Source organism: Pelobates fuscus, chromosome 3 (genome assembly GCF_036172605.1).
Source record: "Pelobates fuscus isolate aPelFus1 chromosome 3, aPelFus1.pri, whole genome shotgun sequence".
NCBI classification, from domain to species: domain Eukaryota; kingdom Metazoa; phylum Chordata; class Amphibia; order Anura; family Pelobatidae; genus Pelobates; species Pelobates fuscus.
In genome coordinates, this window is record NC_086319.1 from 78,603,088 (window position 1) to 78,630,570 (window position 27,483).

A 27,483-nucleotide genomic window follows, 5' to 3' on the forward strand; every position below is an offset into this window, starting at 1 on the left:
TAGACTTAATAGCGTTTTATTTCTATGACACATACAAACATTGATCACCAAACTACATCTTAAATGTTCTTTGTTTGCACTCCAATAACAATGTAATGAAACAATAATGACAATTGCATTATAAAGGGTAATTGATATACTAAAGCAAAAAACAAGCATAATCAGTGGGAAATACTGTAACCGTTGTATAATGTGTATCCTTATTAATTAGAAAGCTTCACATGGGTTGAAAATAAGAAGCCAACATTTGTCCTGGTTTAGTTTATTATAATCAAGAGGTGCAAAATATTTGTACAATTCTAACAGGGTTGTTCACTTAGCAGTAAATTGTCAGCGGGAACCCTGGTGAAGTTTGAGATTTGTTTTATGCGATTGGTCATTTTGACTAAGAAGTGTGCAATTTCTTAGCCAATATTTCGCAATTCTCCATGTAATTTAACTGTTGGAAAAGGGCTGGTCCCGTTTCTTTTGGTCAATGCTGGCAAAGCACGGTGCGAATTGTAGCCCAGTATAGCCAGACATCTATCTGTATTTTATAGTAACATTAAAAAATATATATTTCCCAGTTAAAACCATTATAACACTAACCACTGCCCACCATCGGTACAGCCGATGTTAGGACTAATCCAAGTTATTCACTAAGCTGCGAATTGGTAGAAATTGACCAGTGACATGCAGATGTCAAGCTAAAATAGCTTGCGATAGAAAAAGAGTTATTGAGGTCTTTTACTATTAGACTATTTTGGCCTAAAATTCTAACTTTACTGGTCAATTCATGATTTATGTGAATAACCCCGTCTAAAAACCTATGCGTTTACAGCATCACATTCCTGATTTATTAGACCTCAAAAGACAAATTTGTAATTAGTCGTTCGAGACAAATCAAGTGAGGTGGCATTTTGTTTTCTGTCCTCCTCGAATTTGATTCTTCAATTTATTTTAAACACACTTTAATGCCCATATGATTATTATACATTTTATGAAACTTAATTAAAACACGGAACCACAAAGGAACTGGATCTGGGTTTGAAAAGCTCGAATAATTGTCAAATTCTGAACGTTTAATTTTACTCATAATTTTTCTAGCTTATCTTCAATTCTGAACAATTAATACTTATACAAGGCAATAAACCAGCATCCTTAAAATGGACAAATACAATAGTATCAGTTTAGTGTGTAGAGCAGACATCATAAATGAGTAATCTAGTTATCTTCTGTGGGTAATGTGACTTTTATCTTGAGATAATTAGCTATAGGTAATGGGTAGAGAGAGCTAATGACATTTGGCTGTTACATTAAATTGATTATACATTGAAATAAAACTGGTGATGCTTCTCTTGTATCATGTCAATCAAATTAATTTTCTTACATCAATTAAAAATAAATCCCAAAGTACCATATTTTAATGAAGCAAGATTTCTAACAAAATTAATTCACTTTAAAGTTAGTTTTTTTTCCACATTGATGATTGGGGGCTCATATGAAACATACGCCATACAATGTTATAACATTTAAACTAAGGGACTATATCGAAATTCTGCAAAGCAAGTAATGACTCTTCAGAATGGAACTAATTTAAAAAGCAGGAGCAACGAAAGGCAAAGGATCTCAGTCTTGGTTAGCTATGGAGGGTTACAAATGACATTGCTGAAAATGTACATACACACGTGGGCAAGGTTTAAATCAATACTATGTAAAAATAAATTAACTCCATTACAGATCCTAGCTTATTACACATAGTAGTGCCGCAATACAATATGTATACTCAAATAATTAACAAAACTTTTTTTTGTAGACCACTACAATGGTTTAATTAAAAACTGAAACAAACCAAATTTCAGTTTTAGATTTTTTTTTTTATGGTAGAGCTCTCTCCCCATCCAATTTTTTTTTTATTTATACAGGATAATATTAACAAATTTAAATATACTAAAGTTCCTGCATATTTTAAACATTTTCAAACTTCTTATTGATTATTTCTTTCTTAATGTAAAACACTTCCATCCTTTAAACCACAATAATTTGTACAACCAATTAGTTCCGGGGGGGGGGGGGTCTTATTCCTGGAACTGTAACATAAAGAGTTAAGAGGGATTTTGTGGTGTTATGGCTAAATTTCCCATAATGAATAGAAGGCACCAGCCTAAGACATCACTTTCACAGGGAGTGACGTAGGAGGCAAAAGGAGTGAGACTTAGTTCTATCTACTTTTGGGTCGACCCAATCTATTTCTGGTAGAGCTCCACTCATTATAGACTATATCATGCCTGTCTCCTTGTATCCCAAACCTGCATTTTCCCCGTGCACCACCAAACAATATGCCTTTAATTTAGCTCTTTAGTACATCTTTTAGGGTATGGAGCCTAGAGACTTTCTTTCAGGGTTTTCCTGTACCTCTGGCTTTTCATGTTGTGTTTCTAATTTGTCAAAATGTGTTATTTGTGCGACTTGTGTAGCTGCCAGTTATGACTTGGTGCAACATCTGTGCATAGATTTATAACTCCCTTTCCTAAGTTGAGGAACAATACATTTCAATTTAAACATCCTTCTTCTTCAAACTGGTCTTTAAGAGAAACATTTAAGCAAGCGGTCTTTAAAGCCAGGCACACAAAGACACAAAGGAAAGGATACACCAACAAACCCTTCCCTACACCCATCATCACATATTCCCATTTTCAATAAAATAAAAAACCAGAACTTTTATATATTAGAAACTTCACTAATTTAGATGTTCCCAGTTCAGTAGTTGAGTGAGTTCCACTCAGGTTAAAAGATAGGTGTTAGAGACCTGTTGAGGGCATCATATCAAGTGCCCGATCCTTCTTGCGATAGTTTCTTTGGTATAATGTGATGCAGGGAGGTGACGTGAGCTTGAAGAGGTGCTTAGCGAGATAGGGGCGTCTGCTTGAGGGAGATGAGTACAGATCGCAGGCGAGACACGTCTTTTGACTGCTTGCTGCTCTTAGGGTTGAAGTCACATAGCCGGGCAACTCTTTCCCATTCTGTCCCAGTCTCATCATCTTTAGTCTCAGAGACCAGGGTTTCATCAGATGCTCTATAACAAAATAAAGTTTAAAAAATTCAGAGAAGTCAAGAGCTGGATATGAAGGGAAAACAAACTTAGTACAATCAGCAAACTAACCTGTCATGCTTGACACAGAACTTACATGTCATACAGTGGTACAAATGCTAGACACAATCTGTGTTCCATGATTAAATGACAGGTGAAGACAAACACAGATAGCCAACTCCTTATACTAAATGCATGTCACATCACATACATTATCTCTTTGTAGACCTTTCTTTACATATGACTTTGTTTCCAGCCTTGGGCTCCTGTGGGTCAAGGATATATATTCAGCACCCGGTGTCAGGACAAAAAGAACTGACACATTTCAAAGAAATCTGTATTTTGAGTGCTTCTTTTCTTTAGCCAATCAGAATTCATTGTAAGATTTACCAATGGGAATAATCTAGTGACAGCCCCCATTGTAAACTACTGGTTTCATGGACACCACAGATCAATTACAAGGAAACCACTATCATGTAAAAGTTTATAATGTACATCGCACACACTCTCTTTACTTTAAATATGCTCTTTTTATTTGCAAACTAGACTAAAGCTTTACCCCTGCAAACATACAGGCAACACTACAGACAGAGCACACACACAATTTCTGATTCTTTTTTTTGAGAGTATTATGCATATAAGCTTGTATATTAATATGTATATTATATTGATATTAACATATACTGTAAGCATTGTTTATATATGCATAATACACTCAAACTGTAGAGAATAATGATCTGAATAACATTACTTCCAAAATACAGCCAGCACACACAAGCATTACATCCAGATAGCACACATTACATCCAGCCAGGACACATACACGTTACATCCAGGCAGAACACACCACACACACACACACATTACATCCAGCCAGCACACACCACACATACAAACGCATCATACACAGATATCACACATACCCATTACATACAGTCAGCACACACCACACAGGCATTACATACAGCCAGTACACACCCGGGGGTAAGACACTCTGGATAATTCACAAAACTCTGAATGTTTGATAAATAAATAGAAATTGCAAATCTGAAGCACAAATATCCATGTTTTATCTATAGCAAATTTAGAAAATATTTACAGATCCGCTATTTGTTGCCTCTATTTTCCCATTCAGATTTAGTTTGTGAAAAATGAAGAGTTTGGATAACAGCCCAATGTCCAGGGGTCCCAATCTTGGTTACTGATATTATTTAGTGTCAGGACAAGTGGATTGTCATGACGGACAAGTAGATTGGGCTACCACTTTAGTAGATTTTTTTTTTTCACACCCCGGGTATCCCTTAAACAAATACAACAAATTGAATCATGAACAATATGCTTAAATGTTGGAATGGAAAACAATATAAACATAATGCTTGAAATATGCTCTCCTAGCACAAGGGTAACCAAACATGCAGAGAATTGAAAAGGTAATCACTTATTCTCCAGTGTAGCTATTTCAATTCTCTTGTCAGTGCTCTGCAAATTCTAGTTTAGTGTGTAAGAAGGTGTGATAATGCGGCATGTGTATAATTACGTTCCTCTGTCTGAAAGCCGACCTCTGGTTATTTGCTAAATGTATTCAATGCCCTGTATGACAGTGGTATATAAGAACTGCTATCTGAACAAACACATAGAAGACACCATTAACTGTGCATTCACTGGCTATTTAAGGCTGAATCAGACACAAAGAAAATAGAAGTCAACATACACGTAACCAATGACCTCAGCATTAGGCTGCTGGTAAAATGCTTTGTCCACAATCCTGGGAGAGCAGCATGCAAGAGAAAATGGAAAGAGAGAAAATGGAAAGAGGAAAGTGAAAGGTTAATAATACAATAGGGAATTAACCGAGAGGTGAGAAGGAGCAAACCTGTTAGCAGTCAGAATGAGACAACTTGTTGGTGATAACGAGAAAAAGAAGACATTTTTTAACCTTGTTAAGCAAAGTTCCCTATGTGATGCTCATATGTTATACGTTGTTAAGCATTGTAGTATTAAAACATTTTGAAAGTTTTGTCATTAAGAAAATGTTTAGATTTTTTTCCAGTTATAAATAACTCCTGGAGAGGATGTTTATACACAGCCAACTGTAGTGGTTATGGTCCCAGGAGTGCCTTGGCGCCCAAACAGCGCAAGTCAAACAGTTGGGCGTGTGCCGTAGCCTCCCTTTCTACAAGAGGCTCTGCCACTGACCTATGTCTTGCCGCGTAGAGCCTGGCTCTTTGGCTCAGAGTGCCCGGCTGACAATATGACGAGCCAACGTTGGATAGCAGGGCTTAGCTCTCTGCAGGAGCTTTTGGCAGCAGGACCAGGGTAAGGTGTCAAACTGTTTACCTACTCTAATTGGGCACCAGGGCTCCCCTGGTACCATAGTCATTACAGTGGGCTGTAGGGGTTATGGTGCGTGGAGTGTTCATTTAAACATTAGCAGTCAATTTTAAATGCAGTGATGGATTTGTCTTCTGTCTGGATTTTAAACTGGTAAATCAGAAAATGTTTTCAGAAAAAAACAAAAAAATATGTTCTGAAGAAATCAGCACTGGATACCTGCCCCTCTAGTAGATGTTTGAGAAAAAAACTTTTTTTAATAGTATACATATAATACATTAGAATTCCAAGCGAGCAGTGGAAGGCAGACACATGGTGCGAACATTACAAGCAACGGATTATTACTGAATGTAACCCTTAGCACACAGCTCAGTGTGGCACTGTCTGGACTAGCTATGCAAATAAAGCTTTAATGATGTTTATAAAAGGTATTTAGAGGATAGTCATAATGAATTTTGATACTTCACATGCTTTAACCTTAGTATTTCCTTACACCCTGTGTAACATGCTGGTAACCTTATTTTGGGATTTAATGTTTGGTTGATACAACTGATTTACTCTGCTTACTTTTAATTCAAAATGAAATGACTTAATTTAATCCACAACCAAACCACAGACAGTCAGAGAAAGAAGATACAAACATAGAAACATAGAATGTGAACGCAGATAAGAACCCTTTGGCCCATCTATTCTGCCCAATTATCGAAATACAGTGGAACCTCAGACCTCGAACTTAATCCGTTCCAGAAGGCTGTTTGAGAACCGAGTTGTTCGAAAACCAAATCAAAATTTTCCATAAGAATTAATGTAAATTAGATTCATTTGTTCCAGACCCCCAAAAGTACAGAATTTTAACTCACATTTTACAGTTTAATAATACCTTAAATGGATAGAATCATACAGAAAACCTATAAACATAATGTAAATGAAGTGAAAATGTAACTTCAATTTACCTATCAGCTCTGTTTGCTGACAGAATGGAGCTGTTTGCAGACAGAATGGAGCTCTGTTTCGCTTAGTCTAGTGCTAGGAGGCCAATGCGCCACACCAACGAGGTTCCAAAGTGGTACTATCGAGGTTATGCTAATACCGAGACATAATATTTTGTTTGAGTACCGAATTGTTTGAGTATGGGAGCGTTCCAGAACCGAGCTTCCACTGTACTTTAATTAGTACCTGGCTTTATCGTAAGTCAAGGATAGCCTTATGCCTATCCCATGCATGCTTAAACTCCTTTACTGTGCTAACCTCTACCACTTTAGCTGGAAGGCTATTCCATGCATCCACTACCCTCTCTGTAAAGTAATACTTCCTGAAATTATTTTTAAACCTTTGCCCCTCTAATTTACGACTATATCCACATGAGTGATATGCTGTTTATGTGTTTGCTTGGATCACCTCTTCTTCAAATGCAAGCTTATTTGCTTACAGCAGTTCAGCCAGTGGCTGAGCTGTGTATATACACAAGGAATTTTTTTTTAGAATTTGACAGGTATAGCTATATAAGTAGGGGTATACTGCAGCCAGTGCCTATCTACCATGATCACAGGAGTCGCAGCTGCGACCGGGCTTGTTACTCCAGGGGGCCCGACTGCAGCTGTGACCCCTAAGATCGTGGGCCACCGGCATAACCTTAGGATCTGTGTACAGGCACTTCCAGGGTGACCAACAGGAGGGGAGCACACTGCACAGCACTCCCCCCTCCTGCTGGTCACTGAATGTAGTGTAACTGAGCAGACATCGGTCTAACAGAAAGTGCTACTTGTGAGAGCACTTCCTGTGAGACCAGGTACTGCTGTCAGCTCAGAGGTGAGCAGGTACAGGAAGGGGATAGGGGAGAGACACATGGGGGCAGAAAATAAAATGGAGTGGCTGGGGGGGAACGAAATAAGACACACGGAGGGGTGGGGGGATGAGACACATGGAGAGATTTGGGGGAAATGAGACAGATGGAGGGCCTTGGGGGGAATGAGGCACATGGGGGGGGTTGAGATACATGGAGGGGTTGTGGGGGATGAGATACATGTGGGCTTGGTGGAATAAGACACGTGGACGGGCTGTGGAGATAAAATACATGGACGGGCTGGGGGGAAGAATTAAACACATGGAGGGGTTGTGGGCGGATGCTGGAATGAGACACATGGAGAGGCTTGGGGGGATGAGACACATGGAGAGGCTTGGGGGGATGAGACACATGGAGAGGCTTGGGGGGATGAGACACATGGAGAGGCTTGGGGGGGATGAGACACATGGAGAGGCTTGGGGGGGATGAGACACATGGAGAGGCTTGGGGGGATGAGACACATGGAGAGGCTTGGGGGGGATGAGACACATGGAGAGGCTTGGGGGGGATGAGACACATGGAGAGGCTTGGGGGGGATGAGACACATGGAGAGGCTTGGGGGGATGAGACACATGGAGAGGCTTAGGGGGATGAGACACATGGAGAGGCTTGAGAGATGAAAATGCTGATGGAGGGAATGAGACACATGGGGGGGGCACAGGGCAATTTTCACACCGGGGCACGGTGGTATCTAGTTACGCCTCTGACTGCAGCATACTGCATACATTATTATGCAGAGTATACAAAAATACTGCATATTAAACCAAAACCTACCAAATGCATTAATGTTAGTGTTAATAAACTAGCGTCCCTTTGATCCATCTTTGATCTCTGTCTTAAACTGGCTACTCATTTTGCAGTCAGAGTCAGTAATATAAGACGCCTCTAATTACCGAATTACACATGACATCATAGTAATCATACATAATGAAAAATATTTTTTTTTTTATTCATTTACATGTTTATTCACGAAAATGAGAATTCATTTAAAAATTAAAGCCAAAATGGGCAAACTAGAATTCGCTAAATACAAAAGGAGAAGGATCAGCGCTCTTTTCTAAACAGTACACAATAAAAGATAAATATAGGTATAAGTACATGAGTGGCAGCACACATAGATAATAAGACTCCCTCACAGGCCCTATAACATAAATGGTACAAGCAAAAAATGGAAAGAAGGTAGCGCCACTAGGGCGCTACCTTCTTTCCATTTTTTGCTTGTAGAATTCGCTAAGCCAGCTTCACTTTAGTTTGGCTAATTTGGCCTGAAATGTAAAATTATCTTTCAATTGACTTGGAATTCACTTTTTAGTGAATAACCTTATTAGCTTGACTATCATAGGTCTCTTAAGTTCCTGATGGAACAGTGCAATCAGGTATGTGATTAGTACAGAGAACATAAATTTGTAGCTGTTATTTACACATACATACACAATATACACCACAATTAATGACAAGATTTATAAAAAACTATGAAAGGAAACTCTAAACACTTTAAAGGACCACTATAGTCACCCAGACAACTTCACATCAATGAAGTGGTCTGGCTGCCAGGTGCCCCAGGTTTTAACCCTGCAGCTGTAAACATAGCAGTTTACATTTCAGGGTTAATCCATCCTCTAGTGGCTGTCTTCCTGACAACCGCTAGAGGCACTTCCCCAACGCTCAATGCGAAAATCGCTTTGAGCATGCAGAACGTCCATAGAAAATCATTGAGTAATGCTTTTCTATGGGCGGTTTGAATGTGCGCGGCTCTGGCCGCGCATGCGCATTCAGCTCCACTCGGAGGGGGAAGAGAGGTCACCAGCGCCGAGGAAGCCCGGTGCCGGACTAAGGCATGTGGTTTTAACCCCTTCAGCCCAGCGGGCCCTGAGGGTGGGGAGGGCCTAAAGACTATATAGTGTCAGGAAAACGAGTTTGTTTTCCTGGCACTGTAGTGCTCCTTTAACATCTTGAACAGGTCACATGTTACCTGTCTGATTCTCCCCAAACGAAAAAAAAAAATCACTGTGGTTATAAGTCCACATTCTTACTCACAAATCTAAACAAATCCTATACAGCTTGCTGAAGGAGTCTGATCTGTGGCATGCACATGTAGTTTCATCTAAAGCTTCATTCACAAAACTATGAATGGAGATGGCAGTAAACTGATAGCAGCACTGATGGCACAATTGGTATCACTGTAGATAGACAGATGTTTTGTGGACAGTTAGGATGTCCTAGTCTTGGCAGAACTCGTTGCAGGAAGCTGCAAACCACGAGAATTTGTAGCAAATCCAGGAACATATTTATGTTTTTTCTAATTTGCATGCATTTTCAATACAATGTATTGGGAGTCAGCTATAGCCTGGAGTGCTGCATTAAAGGGAAACTCCAGTGCCAGGAAAACGATCCGTTTTCCTGGCACTGGAGGGTCCCTCTCCCTCCCACCCACCAATCCCCGGTTACTGAAGGGGTGAAAACCCCTTCAGTCACTTACCTGAGACAGCGGCGATGTCACTCGCCGCTGTCTCCTCCTTTGCGACGCTCCTCCCTGTTCTTCCGTCGGCCGGTGGGCGAGACTGATCCCGCCCACCGGCCGAGGAGACCTAATGCGAATGCCGCGCATGCGCGGCAATGCCGCGCATGCGCGGCAATGCCGCGCATGCGCATTACGTCTCCCCATAGGAAAGCATTGAAAACGAATTTCAATGCTTTCCTATGGGGATTTGAGCGACGCTGGAGGTCCTCACACAGAGTGAGGACGTCCAGCGATGCTCTAGCACAGGTTTCCTGTGCTATAGAGCAGGAAGTTCCCTCTAGTGGCTGTCTAATAGACAGACACTAGAGGTGGAGTTAACCCTGCAAGGTAATTATTGCAGTTTATAAAAAACTGCAATAATTACACTTGCAGGGTTAGGAGTAATGGAAGTTGGCACCCAGACCACTCCAATGAGCAGAAGTGTTCTGGGTGCCTGGAGTGTCCCTTCAAGGAAGTCACAATCCAAAATATAAATCTGCAGTCAAACCACAACAAATTGGTCCTACTCGGCCGGCTGTTTACTGTAACAGATGTAGCCAACCGTTTGATTGACTATCCCTTGTTAAAGGGACACTGTAGGCACCCAGACCACTTCAGCTCATTGAAGTGGTCTGGGTGCAGTGTACCTTTTGCACTTAGTGTTGCAATGTTAAACACTGCAGTTCCAGAGAACTGGAAAATTGAAGTTCCAGAGGCGAGACTTTTGTCAACTGTTTTGTTCAAATGACTCTGATCAAGCTATAAAGAAGCAGATACTCCAAGCACCATGACCACTTCAGTGATTACGCTATGAAACGCTGCACATTAAGAGTTTCACTTTCCTGCCAGCTGTGTATTTTTGGCAGTATCATTGCGGTTTTTTTTTTTTACTAGCACAGGTGTAAATTAAGTGCATATTAGACTATATTTGTGATAGGCGTCCAATGGTGACCTGGAGAAGTTGCCCTCAACGCTGGAACAGAGGTAAGTTTTAACTTTTTTTTTTTACATTTGAGAAAGGGGAAGAGACAACATTTGAAGGGTTACTCTAAACAAAAACAGTGTCTTTTTAAAGCACAGTTTTTTTTTGTCTAAACATAAGCAAATGCAGAACAGAGGTACATGGTAGAATCGTTTAGTCTAATGCCAAATATGTACCAATTTGGTGAGCCTAGACTGAGATTTTAGTATGCAGCAACTACATATTCATCTCTCTCACTTTTATTTCCTTTATATTGGATTTCATTTAGTAATGACCAAAGGGAAATTAAATGGAAGCTATATGTATAAGTTAGGAGCACTTAAGTGAGTTTGTTATGCTGAAAATACAGTTCTTGAAGTGGTTGTGAATTTTCTTTTACACTGCCGTTTATTTAAGAACAAGTTAAAGGTTAGGGTGACATATTTCTGGGCCAAAAGCTAATTATTGTTCATGAGCACTTTCAGGCTGAGTGCTTTGAATAACACAAAAGGTGTGGTTTCCATTCATAGTGACTTCAGTGACATTTAACCCTTGGGCACCATAGATGTGAGTAACCCTTTATAGTGCTCTTTCCTATGACACTTATTGGGATAATGATTTACGACGTTCGACTGATTATAAATGCTGCATTCCTGTTTGGGTCACAAGTCAGATGAAAGGCTAGACTTTTGTCAACTGTTTTGTTCAGAGGTCCATGATAAAACTATAAAGAAGCAGTCTACAGACAAAACAACTATTCTTGGAGAGATACAAAAGTTGCCTGCGATTTTATAGGTACATTGTTACCATCAGATGTAAAAGTGTTTGTTTTTTTGCTAAAACATAAAAAATAAAAAATAAAATAAATAAAATAATAAAATAAAAAATATGCATACCTGAAATATTTCAGATTGTTCTTCTTATCATCAAAATCTGTTTTAAATTAAATTCCTACATTTGTTTTAAGCATTTTACAATATGTGAAAGCCACTGCCAACATAACAGACGGCTGGTTAGACAAACTGTTTCATTCTATAAAGCCAAGAAAACATTGTCAGGACTGTTAGATCTGATTCAATCTTGAGACAGCTGAGCACTGGAAAGATCCAAAATCAAATAACTCTTCCTTAACAAAAGTATGTATTTTAACAGCTCTAGATGTACAATTCCATTTTTAAACAATGAAATTCATGATACAATTTACAATTTTTTTTGCTGAACACCAAAGGCTTTGAACAATATTAAAGGATCACTATAGTGTCAGGAAATCAAACTCGTTTTCCTGACACTATATAATTCTTGGGGGACCCTCACCCTCAGGGTCCCCCTTCAGCCACTTACCATACTCCAGCTCCCTCGGCGCTGGTGACCTCTCCTCCCCCAACGACGTCAGCTCCCAAATGGAGTGGAATGCGCATGCGCGGCAAGAGGCGCGCGCGCATTCTAACAGTCCATAGGAAAGCATTTCTTAATGCTTTCCTATGGAGGTTCTGAACGCTGGATGTGAATTTCGCATCCAGCGTCGCAGAAGCGCCTCTAGCGGCTGTCAGGAAGAAGGGTTAAAACCTGAGGGACATTGCACCCAGACCACTTCATTGAGCTGAAGTGGTCTGAGTGACTATAGTGTCCCTTTAAGTCTTGCTGTCTCTAAAGGAGAATTAATTACCGTCTGTGTAAAACAAACATGTAAAGGAAATGTATTCATTGTGTGGTGTTAGCACTTTTACATGTTTTGAGTAAAGTATGTAAGACTATCTATGATGTCAAGGCATCCCATAAAAGATAATTTTTGTTTTAATTACAATTCAGTAATGTTGTATGAAAAATACACTTGTGATTGCGGTCACATTAAGCAGTAGTATTTGGCAAGTAATGCGTCAGATCCGTTCACGTTGGGATTAAAGCAACACACTATAGTGGTTATGGTGCCAGGATGTCCTGACCGCCTCCAAACCGCCAGTCATCATTTGTGCTACTCTAATAATTTCCCATCATTACAATGGGCTGAATCTGAGTTTTTACTGAGCGATTTAACAGCTTAAAACCTACTAATGATTATCACTGAAACATGCAGCTTGCACCAGAAGGAATCCTGCCGTGTTCGGATCAGCACAAAGCACATTAGCATACTGATCAATATGTGGTGCTATGAAAGAGAGTTATAGAGTGATGCAATGCTGAGTGCTCCTAAAGCCATCTAAAACTAGTGACTTTCATTGGTCTTATCTACTCCAAGCATGTTTTGTACGTACATCTGTCACAAAAGGTTTCTGCAAAATCTCTGTCATAACCACAAAAGCAGAATTCCAGAAGGAAAAAATAAAACCTGGACAGTGGGACACGACCAATGAAATTTACGCAGTTATGTAATATGCTTCACTTAATAACCATGTGTCTGATTGTCTAATTCTCATCAGATAATTTTCGAATATGAAGTTAACTTAAGTGATCTAAAGCAGCTCCGAGTTCAAAAAAAGACACTCGATCATAAACTATCACCAGGAGAGTCTTAACAGAATAAGAATGTACGGTTTGGATCTGTCTATAAACAATGTCTGGAATCATTACATAATGGTTTGGTTTGCCCTGATGATAGATCACTATTTTCTGAAACAATTTATTTTCGATGAATGTTTTTTATTTACCTGTTTGAAACCTTGTTTTTTTCAATCTGTTCGCTCTGCCTTTGGTACCACTCCTCTAGGTCTTTCTTGGCTTTCTCTCTCCACTCCTGCTCCGTCACCTTGGAAGCTGCATCTGCACGGACAGAGACACGTGGCTATGAATTGACTATATTGCGTATTGTACAGTCGGAGATGACTAAGCAATCTGCATTTTAGATCAATAAGACTTTCAATGTTTCATTTCAAAACATGCTTTCATACTAGAAACAGTTTTTTTGTTACTACAATCAGGTATTCTGAGCAGAATAAAAACAAAGTCTTGGATTCTCCTATAGTAGTTACCACTCTTTTGTATCCATGTTTCTCATTGCAATAATTTTCATCTTATGGATTGGAGTTGTCAAAAAGTTAAAGGAACACTAACTAAAAAAAATTAAAAATATATAGATATATATTTTTTTAAATTGCATTTGTTTGTTTATTTTTAGAACATTGCTCTGCCCTTGTTTTTTCTAAGCTATAAAACTTACCTGTTATCCAGCAAAGGACCAGTCTCCTCACCAGAAGCTGGATCAGTGAATTTATTAATATCGATAACTTTTGTCCAATTAGATGCTTCGCTTAGAGAAGAAATAACGACACATGGCACATGCACAGTAATCACTGAGATCCACCATTCTAAAGCTTCTCTATGAGAAGCATGGACATCAAAACTTGTCGTATTAAAATACTGGACGTACACATGTTAATCTGAAGCCCTAGTGGCTGTCTTGACAACCACAAATAGGTGTGGAAACATCCAAATGTGATCAGTGCCATTTCTCAGAAAGGCTCAGAAACAGCTATACCTTAAAATCACTAAATTAAGATGAAGACATTTTTGTACTTGGACTGTGCCTTTAATAGAAGCCATAGTCCAGTTACTTAGGCATTAATGCTATTAATCATATGCAATGAATGGAATTACTGAGAAAGTTCTGAATTACATATCCCATAAATGGGACAGGAAAAAGCAACAGGAAACAGTAAATATAAATAAAAGAGTTTCCGCCACTTCTATATATAAACCCCAATGTGCTGAACTCCTATAGACTGTAAGCTCGTTTGAGCAGGGTCCTTTTCATCCTCTCGTTCCTGTAAGTTTTTTTGTAATTGTCCTATTTTTAGTTCATTCTCCCCTCTTATAATATTGTAAAGGGCTATGGAATCTGTTGGCGCTATATAAATGGCAATAATAATAACAATAATTCAACTGCATAAACGTGCATGTGATACTCCTGGGAAATAATTTGTGGAATTACAAGCGTCATAAACATCTGAACCTTGGCTGGTCTAAGGAAGATCCTCAGCTCTTGCGGTATCTTAATGGATACTTGAGATTAGCGGTGTGGTTCATAAACAAGAATCTCCCAGTTTGTAAAGTACTTGTAATTTGTCAAACGATGGTAAGCCATCACGATTATTAAAATATCTCTTTTCTAATACTGACTAATAATTGTAAGGAAAAAGGCCTGTATTAACAAACGTATCATACCGAGCTCCTCCAAGCGTATCTTCTGCTCCTCTCTCCATTTCCGGAGGCTTTCCGGTTCCTGAGTCAGTCGGTCAGCATTGGCTATTGCTGCATATCCGTCAGATTCCTATTATTTAGAAGATATGATGGATTAGTACCATAGCCTTTTATAGAGAGTACCTGACAGTATGGCCATAGGGGAGCATCATTCTAACCTGCATTAAATACAAAGACATGGGAGAATAGGTCAAATATACAAGGAAATAAATAAAAATACTGAGGGGAGCTTGCTGAGCTGGTGGAAAAGTGTAGGCGCTCTATATCCACATGTGTTATTGTAGCTTATTTCTACAAGCATTACTGTTACTCCCACTGTTAATAAGGAATATTAGGGTCCCTTACATATACACACACACACACACACACACACACACATTTACTGACAGACACACTCACTGATTTGACACACACTTACAGACACACACACATTCACTTACAGACACACACTTAGACATACACACAAACATTTACTGACAGACACACTCACTGATTTGACACACACAGACACACACACACATTTACTGACAGACACACGCATTGAATTGACACACACTTACAGACACACACACATTCACTGACAAACACACTCTCACTGATTTGACACACACACATTCACTGACTGACACACTCACTGATTTGACACACGCTAACATACACTCACTGACACAAACGCATACACATTCTCCCACACACACTCACAAATTATTATAATTTTATTTTATTTAAGTCAGTCTCCCTTCCTTTGGGAGAACTGTAGCGGATACTTTCTCTGGGGTCTAGTGGAGATCTTTCCTTATTGTGTGAGGCGTGTGTAAACTTCGTGCTCTCCCAACACTGCTCCTTTTCGTGCTGTTTAATGATGCCGTGACGTCATAACGACATCATAACTCGGCTCCCGGCATCACCACAGGGCACAAAGGAGTAGTGCTGGAAGAGCACAGACATCAGCGCTCCCTCGCTGCACGTCGTCTTTCTCCCCTCTGGACACCGCACATATGTGCAGAGTAGGCACCCGCCATCAGGGTAAGCAGGTGCCTACTACTCTATGGTGGCCTGCCAGACAGCTTTTTGAGTAACCCCTGCTTGTGTTGCGCATACCACAGGGTGAGAACCCGTATAATAGAGGTTCCACATCACATGGAGTGTCGTTTACTCAGTGCAAAAAATAAATTTTCTTTTGTTCATATATACTTCCTCCTTTCCAACTGAAGTTACCTAAGATACAAACATACCATATTCGGTACTTCCTGAAAACATTTCATTCACTTCCTTACTCACACAATCACCTTTGTACAAGTAGGCAACCAGACTCACCTGGTAAATGTCTCCATTTACAGGGGTTGTCACCAGGTCATCAAATCCCACTGCAGGAACAAAAGGAAATTAAGCATAAAACTTTTTGTTTTTTATAGTTTGGCAATTTTAAACAAAAATGTAAAATTAACTTTAGACTTGTGGCAATTGATGTTTCATTCACAGTGCATATATATGTATATATATATCCATTAGGTTTTCGCAAAATTACATTTGTATGCAACATTCTGCATCCTTGTCTCTCTCACCTCCCCCATTCCAACAAATATGTCCACCATGCTTGTTATATTACATACAGTGAGGGAAAAAAGTTTTTGACCCCCTGCTGATTTTGAACGTTTGTCCACTGACAACTAAATGATCAGTCTATAATTCTAATGGTAGGTGTGTTTTAACAGGGAGAGTGCAGAGAGTAAAAACGCATGTCAAAAAAGTTATAAAATCAACGGGGGATCAAATACTTTTTCCCCTCACTGTATGTAACAGCTCAGTATTACAGCTGCAGGTGTCATCATGAAGCTTAACAAGTTACTGGTAGTTGTAGTTCAGCTATTAGCATTCATAGGTAGAAACCTGATAACTGAACTACAAGTCTCTGAAACCCCTGTTCTGAGCAAAACTGAAGCTGTGATCAGAGAGTCCTGACATCTGCGTACCAGCCCTTCCCTCTATGTAGACATTTATATTTATACGTGTGCATTATCTCTCATGTAGGCTAGTGATTGTCAAATTGAGTTAAACAGCTAATGCCCGGTCAGCACTTTGCAGCCCTTGCAGTTCTTGGTTAGAGAGGACCGTCACAGATCAGATATTTGCACAACCCAGTGACTTATTAAAAGTTAGCTATGGATTATGCTAACAATATCTGAGCCATTGTGATTTTTCTTTATGCGCACTGTATGTCTGGCTGTCCCGAGCGAGCACTGTGTTAGTTTTTACTGAGTGCAAAACAGAGCCATAAAGCTATCTGAACTGCAGAACATACATACAGATCATTTCCCATTAGTTTCCCAGTGTTAAATAAAAGACAAAAAGTACAAAGACGAAGTAAGGGTACATGTAGTATACAGAGAGCTGGGGGAATAGGGACTTTTTCAGTTATGTTAATATTATTTAGAGTAGAAGTGTCTTCCAAGTACTGAACTACTTATTGCATTTTTATCAGAGACGTTGTGGCTCCATATTTCGAGAATAAGAGACTTCCGATTGGTCTGGCCACTTCCTGGTTTGGGCAAAGCTCAAGGCTGCAGATCTACAGTCTTGGGATTTGAGGCACATGCATTACATTTATAGGTGAGTTTATTAGTGTTTTTAATCAATGCAAGATTTCCTATTTTATTGCATTATTTATTAAATGCATTCAACAAAATGGAAGTCACACAATGCAGTTTATTTGCACACACACTACAGAGCTGCTTGTGATGGAGCTCCAGTACTCCGACTCCTAGGGTCTCAGAGAACCTCTTCCAGCGGACCAGGGCTGCTGCAAATATACCATTCGCTTTACTATAGCCTTGCCCCCGAGTTACAGCATGTTAAAGTTTTATCTGGTCACCCTGGAGAAGGGAGCACTCTCAAGCTCTAGGTATCCTCCAATGCCTCCCCAAACTCCCCTCAAAATAGCACTCTATTTGGATTTCAGGACACCAAGTGCTTAAAGATTGACCAGACTTTGGCATAATCTCAATTTAAAGAACAGTTCCAGAGTGTTTCAGGGTTTCAGGCGCTTAATGCGTACAACGAGTCCAGGTAATCCCAGAGGTTCACAAGACCGAATAGGAAGCACAGTAAGTGTTCTGGGCCCCCGTAGCCCTCCCCAGAGTGACAACAGGACCAGTGAGACTAGGCCCACAGTCTGTGGGCAGAAGGCTGGCCTTCAAGCCTCTCCAAAAGTCCAGGGCACGGTAGGTTCTGTCACATTTTTTTCAGTGTCCCCCCCATTTCCTTGTGTTAATATAATAAGTAACGGACACCTTCCGTTGACGGATGCTCCTAGCGCTTCCTGAGGACTCCCAGCACTGCAGACGACACCACAACCACCGCAGACTCCACAACCGCCTTGGCTTAACTGGAGCCGCGCCGTCTTCCTTCCACCCGGTATGAACCTCCAGCATTCAGGACCGTGTGGGAAAGACCTCTCCTCCAAGGAGAGCGTAACCGGATCAAGCTCTCAAAAGAGCTAAGTAATTAAAGCTCAAGGGAATATGCAGCGCATAGCAGTCCCCAGTGTGAATATAGCTGTCCCCTCCAATCACGAGACAAGACTACGTGTTGAGGGTCAAGAAGAACTCTGGTTTAATTACACACACTCTGCTTTTATGCAATTCTCCCCTGCAAGGGAGACGCCCACATCCAATTAAACATTACCCAATCACACAATGGTTACATCCCACAGATTCCCTCCCCTTAGCCTGAGAGGTAACACAATTATAACGTACAATTTAAACATACATTTTACCCAACTTTCATAACTCTAAAACCATACATCCAATATTAATAACAGTTACATATTATTAATCAGCACATTCCAAATACAAACATACCCAAAAATCATTTGAATCCGTCCAGCCATTCGGGAGATAGGTATAAATCCTTTATGACCGACCGCAAGCACATTTTCATGTCCAAAACAGTTCCATGGATTTGGGCTATGCGGTTGGTCTATTTTACACCGAGAAAACGACTAAGTCCCATTCGAACGAGCGTTCGAATCTTCGAACGGGACTTAGTCTCCAGCCGCAGTGTCGAAGTAGGTACGGGTCAGCGGTGTTCGTGCATTTGGGTAGCCGCAAACAGTTCCATAGATTTGGCTGCACACACCGCTGACCGCGTTCGAACAAGTTAAAATGGCAGCCGCCACGTGTTCGTTTGTCGAATGGCGGCCACTTCGACGACTTCGGCACTTTGACAGCTTCGGCACTTCGACTGCATTCGAAGTGCCAGTTTAAAAGTTGTAACCCTGCTCCAAAGCATTTAAAGGGCCAGGAACAGCATTCAGAAATCCATTATGCCCAAATGTAAGTCTAAAAGGGCAATACATTCCAGGGCCATAGTCGCAGGGCAGGAGGCTAGCGATAAGTCCTCTCCAATGCCCAGTGCCAAATGGCAGTTTGTCACACCAAGCTTGTGCTTGCATCACATTTAAAAGGGATACTACAGGCACTTAGACCACTTCATCTCTTAGAAGTGGCCTGGGTGTAGTGTTCCTGTCCCTTTAACCCTGCAATGTAAAACACTGTAGTCTTGGATAAACTGTAATGTTTAAATTGCAGGGTTAAGACTGCCTCTAGTGGAACAAAATAGTGTTAGGAATACAGTTTTGTTTCCCTAACACTATAGTGTTACTTAAAAATTATGGAACAGGGATATCAACATGAAGCCAGCAAATGAGTGAGTAATGCATGTAACATTTATTTATATGAATTTATTTCCTTTAAAGTAGGGGTAGTGGAATATTTTTTATTTTTGTGTTCAATACACACCAAACAATGCACAATATACAATTACTCCTCATAACGTATATCCATACCATCCTGTCTCCTAAAACCAACCAATCCATATAGCAGTAATCCAAGGTACAATTCCGTTCACAGAGCTCCAATCTCTATGGCTGCCTGTTTTCAAGTTATATTTGATTTTTGTGAAGTGCAAGTAAGGTGTTTTCATTGCAACACAGAAAGCACACACCCCCAGCAAAACACGTATAAATAGACACGTACTGCATAGTCCAAAAAAATGTGGTAATCCAGATTTGCAAAAACATCCCACACACCGGTTCCTCCCTAAATTATAAGAACGGCAAATGTGTTTTATGGTACTCCCATTGCAGGCCTCTCCCTTTTTAGTTCTGTCATAATCATGAGCGTTCCAAAAGTTTTGCACACCACACCACTATAGGGCTTTCCAAGAGCACAAAGTATTCTGGGTAATTTTGTAAATTCATGTAATTTATTCATGTGGGAGTTTGTGAACCTAGAATTTAACGTAATGTATTGCTATAATCATGCATTACAATCATATACAAATGTAGCACTCTACTTATTTCATTCTTTGACTACAACACACATTATTACCATCTCCCAGCCAAAATGTCTGTCACTTCAGACGGCGGCTGCCGTCCAGATCTAAAATAATTATGAAATAATTGATTCTTAAATATTATGTCTGCTACAGTTTTCCTCTCTATGCAAAGCTCTTGATTTGTCTATATGGACTAAAACTACCATCACTAACAGCCAGTGGATGGTTTATTGTGTATGATGTTAGCTGTCATGAAGGATATATGTATTTAATGCTTGCTTATTAAAATTATATTCTGCAGGCACCCCCTCACTACCGTTTGTGCCCCCACAATACACTGTTCACTATAAGAGGATAATAGCAGCACTTTATCAGAGCTCTATATACAGTGATAAAGTATTAACGCTGATAAGAGAGGATTATTTACTAAAAGAGGGATTGGAAGGGAATTTCAAATTGTAGGCAAAAATAGCTGAAATGAAAAATTCGACAACATGGCTCCTTTACCGGTTTGGCAATTTTGGACAAATATCTGTTACCCTCTTGTTAACCCTAAGCAGTCACTAGTTTAGGGAATAAACTCTATAGTTTATAACATTAAGCCAATGGGTGAGCTTAGCATCAGAAAACAAAGAACATACATTGTTTTTTTATTTCAGGGTAAATAATCCTATATTTAGCATAACTGTGCTATTTTTCATGCTTTACTTAGAGGGTCACTTCAAACCCCTAAGTAACTTTAGCATACTAAAAAGCTCTGAGTGAAGAGTTTGTCCTCTTTTTTTTCCCCCATTTTATAAAAGTGCCCATTTGAGTAGAAATCAACACTTTTATAAATGAACCTGGTGACAATTAGACATAAGTCCTGTTACTTCCTGTTACATCAAGAGGCATGTAAGGATCCAGAGCACCTGCCTTGCAAAGCCTTCTCAATTACCTGTAATACAGATCGGACAGCCAAAAAAAGTCGATACTGGGGAAGACTTGCACAAGCTGCAGATCTAGATCCAGGTCTCCAAATCATCCCGATTTCGCCAGGACAGTCCCTATCGTGTCCCACCATCCTGGGTTTATCCTTTTGGGGACACGGGAAAAAGCGTAGCGTGAGCACATCATTAGACGCTATGATAAGGACACAAGGACCACGCAGACTAAAACAGTGCCCCCTGCATGGTTTGCCCTTACTGGACTGGTCTGCATGACTGGCAGGCAGCCTGGTGTGTATTTGATGCCTTGCTAACTTGCCAGTTCTTGGGTGGGGCCTCTTCCTTTGGAAGGTGGCAGTAATCCCATTGTACAGCGCTACGGAATTTGCTGGCGCTATATAAATAATAAAACAATAATATTACGATTCATGTCACTGGTTCGCCCTCTCTTAACCTACTCTCTTGGGTACTCATTCATGGGACGTTGATGTTAGGGGGTATGAACATCTACAGTTCTTGCAAGTCAAGATTTCATATAAGCAAAGCAAATTACAAGAATATTTTTCTTTGAGGGAAAATCAAATTTTACATTTTTTTGGTGGCATGTTCCTTTAAGGCGTTAAACTAAAATATAAAATTTTACCATTTCCTAATTTATAGTGAAGTTAAAGGCACAACACTAGTGTCAATAATATGATATTTTCTACATGTTTTTGTTACTTAACTTTAGGACCAACAAAATGTCAGGGCTGTTACAGCCAGGAATTTGACTAACCCTCCTCCTGAATGGGTTTAATCTTTTTACACTTTTTACACTATTTTGTTTTTCCCCATGAGAATTTTCCAGCATTTTCCTACAATCCATCCTGTAAATGATGCTTGCTTGGGCGTATGGAAATCACTAGCCCATCTGACCACATTACTACATTGATTTCTAAATTGTATTCTTTACAAAGGGGCGACAGCTGCATCCATAGTTTAAATTCTCCAAGCTAGCAGATTTACACAATAAAAGGAACGAGATTAGACGCTGTGAAACTGGGAATAGCTATCCTTGTCACTGAACCATGTAATAATTACTGTAACTTTCCCACGTTCAGATCACTACAATCATCGGGTCAATATTTCGTGGAGGCTGGATCGGATGTCACCTACTTCCAGACCCTTAGTAGTTTTCCCAAAAGGGAATGCATAGCATTGATTTTTGTAGTCATACCAGGCTTTGTAAATACAGTGCTGAAACATGCTAAATTATACCTACTCGGATTGTTCCGCTTGCTCTATTTCTACTGTAACTGAATGTAACATTTTGGGTAACAATGCAGTTTCATTCTATATACATAGGCAAGGTTCCGGAAAAATGTATATACCAAAAACAGAATTCATTAAGCATCTAAGAAAAGTTGCAGATTAGCTCACTCCCTAATCCAAATCAAATTCCTACCTACATGACACACAACAGTACCTCTTTCAACAGGATAGTCCCCATTTTAGGGTTTTGTCCCGCTTTAGTTCACACCTGGGCAGCACAGCACGAGAGCATCATTAGACGTGCTTGCGCTGTGAAGCGGGCGGTAGGACCATGCAGAGAACACTTCAGCAGCATTCTCTGCACGGATCTGTCATTGAAGAGACTGCCGTAAAGACTGTCACGCCCCTTTAGTTGGGGGTCCTCCCCTTTTCTAAGTGGACCTGCTCATTTGTGGCATCATTGGTAACGCAAGTAGCGTCATTAGTGACATCCCCTGAGGGCCTGCCGCCACATTCTGTCTCCAAAAATTGGGCTGTACGTACCTAGCTCTAAGTGTTAGGAAGAATGCTTGAAGGGTGTTGCCAAATGTCACTTTTGGTTCATTGATACCCAAAAACAGACCTACCAAGTCATAAAGCAGTTCAGTGTGAAACACAAAATACCCTCCCGATCAACCCAGCGCTATCGTCCAGTGTGGCGAGGCCTGAGGAACTGCACAGTTAGACAAGCGCTCACAGTGCACATAGAATTAAAGAACAAGTGTCATCAAATTGTCCAACATGTATTGCTGACACTATAGTTTTAAAAGCACTATTTAGGTACCTCCCTTTAAAAAAAGTGTTTAAACTCACCCTTTCTCCAGTGGTGCGTTGGTCTCGCCATTGGCTGGCCTCGCCCTGCTCCCGTTGTTGAGATAGTCAAATTTGATTATCTCTGCCAATCAAATGCTTTCCCATAGGAAAGCATTAGGAGGCTATTGAGCAAACACCGTGCTGCATCAAACAGCATCTCCTCATAGCATGGAGACACTGAACATCAATGCTGCACATTGTGCAGCACTGCCCCAGGAAGCACTTTTAGTGGCCGTCTGAGTGACTGCCACTAGAGGTATTGCTATATACTCCCCAGAACAACTACATTAAGCTGCAGTTGTTCTGGTGACTATAGTGTCCCTTTAATGGTATATTTTTTTTAAATAACCTGGCGTGATGGTGAAACAAACATCCAGTGCAACCCATAGAGAAGCAGTGGATTCAATGTGGCAATAGCTGTGTATGTACTCTAGGTCTGGAGTACTTTACTATGAGAAGCATTGAAATGCAGGAGGAGTGGCTGATTTTAGACTCTGTTGGTGCTGTATTGTATGACAGGTAAGTCAACTTTTCTGACTGCATAAATGTGCAGGGAGACAGCAACATATAGGTGGGTGGATAGACGGATAGACAGATAGCCAGACATCAAAAATCACGATTTCAGCATCAAATGTCACAGTTTTATATCAATAACAGTTAAATCTCCCTTTCTAACAAATATCTATAGAATTTAACTTACAGAGATCTAAATCTAACTGTGTAATCACAGGATGTTTGAGGCCCCATGCTGCAAACAGAATAAATGGACTTCTCTGCATTACAGTGTTTGAGAAAGATGCAGTGCACTGCATGTCTCCTCTTCCAATGGGACAGGGGGATACATTCTTCAGGTGCACTACTGCAATGCTGTTTCAGAAACAGCAGCATCATCACGTAGTATTAAATGCTGGTTTTGTACGGGCAGCGTGATTATTCAGAGGAGCCATTTCAAAGCCAATCTTTTCAGCTCTGACAAATTATTACCGGAACTGGGATTATATACCACTTAGTGTTTTACAGTATCAGTGAGTGGTCAGTAGTTCGTTTTGGACGATATGATACATACAGGGATTATTTAGCGTAATCAGGAATAGTTAAGATGTGACTAGGAAAGCGTAAAAATATTAGGCCACAATTAGGCACAATAACCAAATCAAATATTTCACCTACTCAACTATTTTTCCAGCTTGGCTATTTAGCTCGACACTGGTAAATTCTATGTCACTGATTTAGTGACTAAACCCCATTGTATCCATATGCACACCCAATAAATGCTCTTTGACCTAGCGACATTTCAAACTCTGTTGTGACGAACATAAAAAACTATCACTTAACAGTAAATCTGTTCTAACACAAAGACAAGGCCTTTGGAGCCAGTGACCCGGGTTTTTTTTTTTTTTTTAAAGGAGGGCCGGGACAGTCAACCTCTATTTTATATTACAAATACCATCAATGTTGCTGCTGGCTGGGTATAATAGGATTTTCAGTACTGTCTGCAAGCTTGAATGCCCTGCTTTGCCTATTATTTGGCGTGTGCCAATGTTGATTTTTAACATTATTTGCGGCTTGTTCCGCTTTAAAAACAGAAGGTCGGACCGGTTATATTTTTACTTTCTATATCCTGCTATTTTTTATTTGAATCTGAGTTAGTAAAATCATTTTGGGTCATAAATGCAGTATACTGGTTGGCTTCTTGACTGAAGTTTACTTTAAGATATGTTACTGGGTTTCTTTGTATGTTTAGGCAACACCCTTTCTACAAATTAACCAAGTCCTAGAACAGCAATTACCCAACCCGGACTACCTGAGCTGTATGGTGCTTGTCATTCAATCCGACTGTAAATGAATCAGGTTACACAAAGAGTAAATGACTTTAGAGACAGGCTTGGTATCACATATACATACACAATGTAATAAATACACAAATATATATATATATATATATATATATATATATATATATATATATATATATATATCACTTCCTACAGTTGGTTCGAATGATTGGGTAACCTGGAGATCCCTGCGATTACATTTAAATATAAAATTATAATGCATGGATTATTAATATATTTTAGTTTTAAGGTAGCCTCTAGATTGTAAAGTCGTCCGACCAGGGTCCTCATCAACCTATTGTTCCTGTTAAAATTTGTAATAGTTTGCCTCATTTGTTGTTAAATTCCCTCTTTTATAACATTGTACAGCGCTGTGGAATAAGTTGGCATTATATAAATGCCAATAATAATATTAGCAAAAATAATCGAATTGATCAATTTAGCGGCAAATCTGGTGTAAATAAAGGTCCCAAGTTCCTGTTGCTATGCATGGGATTTGGTATTTTTTTTTTATTCTTTAGCAGATATTAGATGACATTATATGACTCATGTAATGGGAAGAGAAGACTTGCTGACCAGAAACTACAATAGAAACTGGAAATATTTCAACATAAAATCTAAACATGCAGCAGGCACCTGAATATGTTTTGTACAATGGTTTTTAATGTAACCATAACACCACTTGTACAATTTCGGTCTACACAACCTTTGGAACGGTCATCGCCCAAAACATTGCCACTTATCTTACTAATGCAATTAAAACCAGGATATGAGGGTTATTGCTGGGGTTTTTTTGTTTTTGTTTTTTTGTTACTCTGCATTCATGTTAATCCTAGCAGAGGTCTCACTCTGGCCTACTGCCTTTAAATTTAGAATAGCTGCAGGATTAAGCCCAAATCCTGTTTCTTGGTGATTATTAACTAAATAGTGGATTGTAGAGAACTGAATAAAAAATTGCGACATTTAAAGCAACACAATCTATCGTCATAGCCTGGCTGTTTTCGCATAAATTTTGCAATCTGGTTTTCAACACTGTTTAGTAAATATGTGTACTTTAGATTAATTTGCACATAGCACACACCATTCACAGACATAATATACACGATAAAGGCAGTATTAAAATATATTTACTATAGAAAAAGAAGAAAATATGCATTATTTATAGAATATCTTTAAAATATTAGGAAGCTAAACCAGGTACATGTATATCTAAAGTGCTAAATGAATCAACAAACAACGAACACACAAAAAACAGATTATTATGCACTGTTTCACTTACTAAAGCCACTGTCACTACAGTATAATATCCACAGCAGCAGTGAGACCAATTTTATTCTAGAATTCATTTGTTGCAACTACTACATTCTGAGCTTTATCTCGTAGGTTCTAAATCATTTGTAACTTCACCCAGCATTATAATGTTAGTGATCCATACACTGACTGAAGGTCATATAATATTGGCATCAGGACCTCCAATGTTTACCCATTTCTGAGGCCAGAATTCCCCCCAGAGCTTTACAAATGGAAGCAGTAGCTATACAGCACACCGTGTGCACACTGACAGTATACCTACCTACCTGCCTGCTCTCGCCTCAGACTAGCAGTGAGTGACCTTGGAATGTTTAATTGTGTCTTCTCTGTGCAGGAGAGTGTAAGCTCTTCAGGCAAGCTGCTGATATGGAGGAGGAGGGGGGTAGATGTGTACCCTAAACCTGTGTTGCAGGCTTTGTAGCCTGTGATTTACCTGTTTCAATCAGTGAATCCGGGGAAGCTTGGCCTCCTACCAGGACTGCCCCAAAGCCTTCGTCATTCTCTATCCCAGCAATTTCGCTTTCCTGTTGGGCAAGGAAGGCAGCTGCAGGGTCCTCCTCTGTCTCTGCAGGAGCACCAGCCTCAGAGGAGGAGAAGAAGCCAAAATCGTCAGACATGGTGTCCCCAGCTACGAAGGCAAGCCCTTAGGAAGAGTCACTGTGATCTCCTGATCAGAGAATCCGGAGAGCGAGGGTGATCGTTAATAGCAGCGACAAATCATTCCCAGGGAGCATGCGGCTGCACCCAACCCTGTGACTGCTGGTGCTTCACACAAGAGGGAGGACCGCAAGAGTGACATCAGAGCACATTAGCTGCAGTACCACCGGGACACCAGCAGGTGATGCTGCTGAGCCCTTCAGCCTTCACTGAGTTAGGCATTGGTAGAATGTATGAAGCAGGTTGGGTATGTTATAGTATCATGTCATTATGAAGACCAGATATAATATAATATTAAAGGCTGTTTCTGAATATTGTTTTGGGTTCTTTTTTCATGTTAATTTTCACGGCATCACTATTACACATGAGCTTTAACGTGCCATTAACCTTTTAATTTGGTGAGTATTTTCAATAG

The 27,483-nt window shown here is 39.9% G+C and overlaps 1 protein-coding gene across 2 annotated transcripts; it reads right to left on the bottom strand.

Annotated features, from left to right (window-relative positions):
- CLTB (clathrin light chain B) lies at positions 1 to 27,205 on the bottom strand. Of its 2 annotated transcripts, XM_063447268.1 has the most exons (6): positions 26,845 to 27,205; positions 16,217 to 16,266; positions 14,864 to 14,969; positions 13,351 to 13,462; positions 4,782 to 4,835; positions 1 to 3,055 (listed from the first exon to the last, which is right to left on the bottom strand). In XM_063447268.1, the coding sequence occupies exons 1-6, from the start codon at positions 27,026 to 27,028 to the stop codon at positions 2,884 to 2,886; spliced, it is 678 nt and encodes a 225-aa protein (XP_063303338.1). In that variant the 5' UTR covers positions 27,029 to 27,205; the 3' UTR covers positions 1 to 2,883. The 2 variants fall into 2 exon arrangements, with proteins under 2 accessions (XP_063303338.1, XP_063303339.1); XM_063447269.1 differs by lacking the exon at positions 4,782 to 4,835 and having other exon boundaries at positions 26,845 to 27,204.
- Positions 27,206 to 27,483: the final 278 nt, after the last annotated feature.